The following is a 1237-nucleotide window of genomic DNA, read 5'->3' on the forward strand; positions in this document are numbered from 1 at the left end:
TTAAAAGGCGATATTGACCAATCGTTTTGGAAGCCATTCGTCAAAAAATTGAAGCCATTCAAAACCGAGTTTATCGGTAGTCCAACCGTTCTCGCTCACGCTGACCCGCCAGTCATTGGGAATAGCTTCAAACCACTTCTCTTGATGAAGCTTACCGGCGAAGATGATCTGCGGCCGTAGAACGTATCCTGCTGCACTGATCGTGGCGATTGAAGTGACCTATTCGCGATTACCGGGTTGAATCGCTCGAGCATTCGATTCTCGCGATTCTGCACCGCATACGACCCTTGCAGTTGAAGGAACGCCCATTTGAAAACCCGTCTCATCCATATTATAAGCATCCTGTTCAAGAATCCCATATTTTTGTATGGTATTCTGCACTAATTCGAGCCAACGCATTATAAGTTTGGGGTCTTCGCATTTCGCTCGTTGATAATCATAACGTTTTGAGTAATTTGTCTTGATTTCAGCCTCGTGGCGGTTGATGAAGCGGCGGAACCAGCGCTCACCGATAAAGGCAGGTTCGGAGGATTCAGGCGATTCGAATAGCTTCAATTTGGCCCGAAGGAGGCATTCAGCGAGATAATGGACCTTTGCAATAGTAAGAGGGTATCCACGAGAGTCCATATCAAGGATCTTTCGCTTCAATACTGATTCCTCGTTGTTAGAGAGCTTGCGATTATTCGCTTCCCTTTCGTTGCGAGATTTGACTCCATTCAACCGATCTTTAAGGTGCTTATCTTGACATCAAAGGCCTCTGCACAGGCCTTTTTAGTATCAAAAAGACCTTTATTAAAAGCCTCAATTGCATGCTTTAAACGCTCATCTCGAGACAAGGCCTCCATAGCAATTTTTACAGTGTTGAAATGCGTTGTTTGAATAAAACGTTAAAGTTTAAGATAAGCGGTGAGGTGCCGCGCCGGCCCGTTGTCACGCCGCTTCGTTGTCCGGTTACTTTATAGTATAAAAAATTATCTCTATCTTTATAGTTAAATTTGAAATATAAAACTATATAATTTAGTTTATTATCTATTTTAATACTTATATTAATTATATTTATTACAATCATATTTTAAGATTTTTATTACACCTTTTTCTTTTATCTCTATTACGCCAAAATTTATTCCTCGAATAAATATTTTATTAAATATTTATAAAATTAATACTGTTACGTAATCTGCTAAAATCTATAACGTAATCCACGGGCCAGCGGTCCATTTTAACTGCAACAACCACA

At 40.0% G+C, this 1237-nt stretch overlaps 1 protein-coding gene across 1 annotated transcript; it reads right to left on the bottom strand.

Annotated features, from left to right (window-relative positions):
* Positions 1-627, bottom strand: KD926_007544 (uncharacterized protein; the record flags this gene model as incomplete). The annotated part of the gene is made up of 2 exons (XM_053100407.1): positions 1-219; positions 283-627. 2 exons carry the CDS (start codon positions 625-627, stop codon positions 1-3), a joined length of 564 nt encoding a protein of 187 aa, XP_052955852.1.
* Between the last annotated feature and the right edge of the window lie 610 nt (positions 628-1237).

The sequence above is a fragment of the Aspergillus affinis genome (assembly GCF_023601865.1).
Source record: "Aspergillus affinis strain CMG 70 chromosome Unknown NODE_45_length_233477_cov_87_579804, whole genome shotgun sequence".
NCBI classification, from domain to species: Eukaryota; Fungi; Ascomycota; class Eurotiomycetes; order Eurotiales; family Aspergillaceae; genus Aspergillus; species Aspergillus affinis.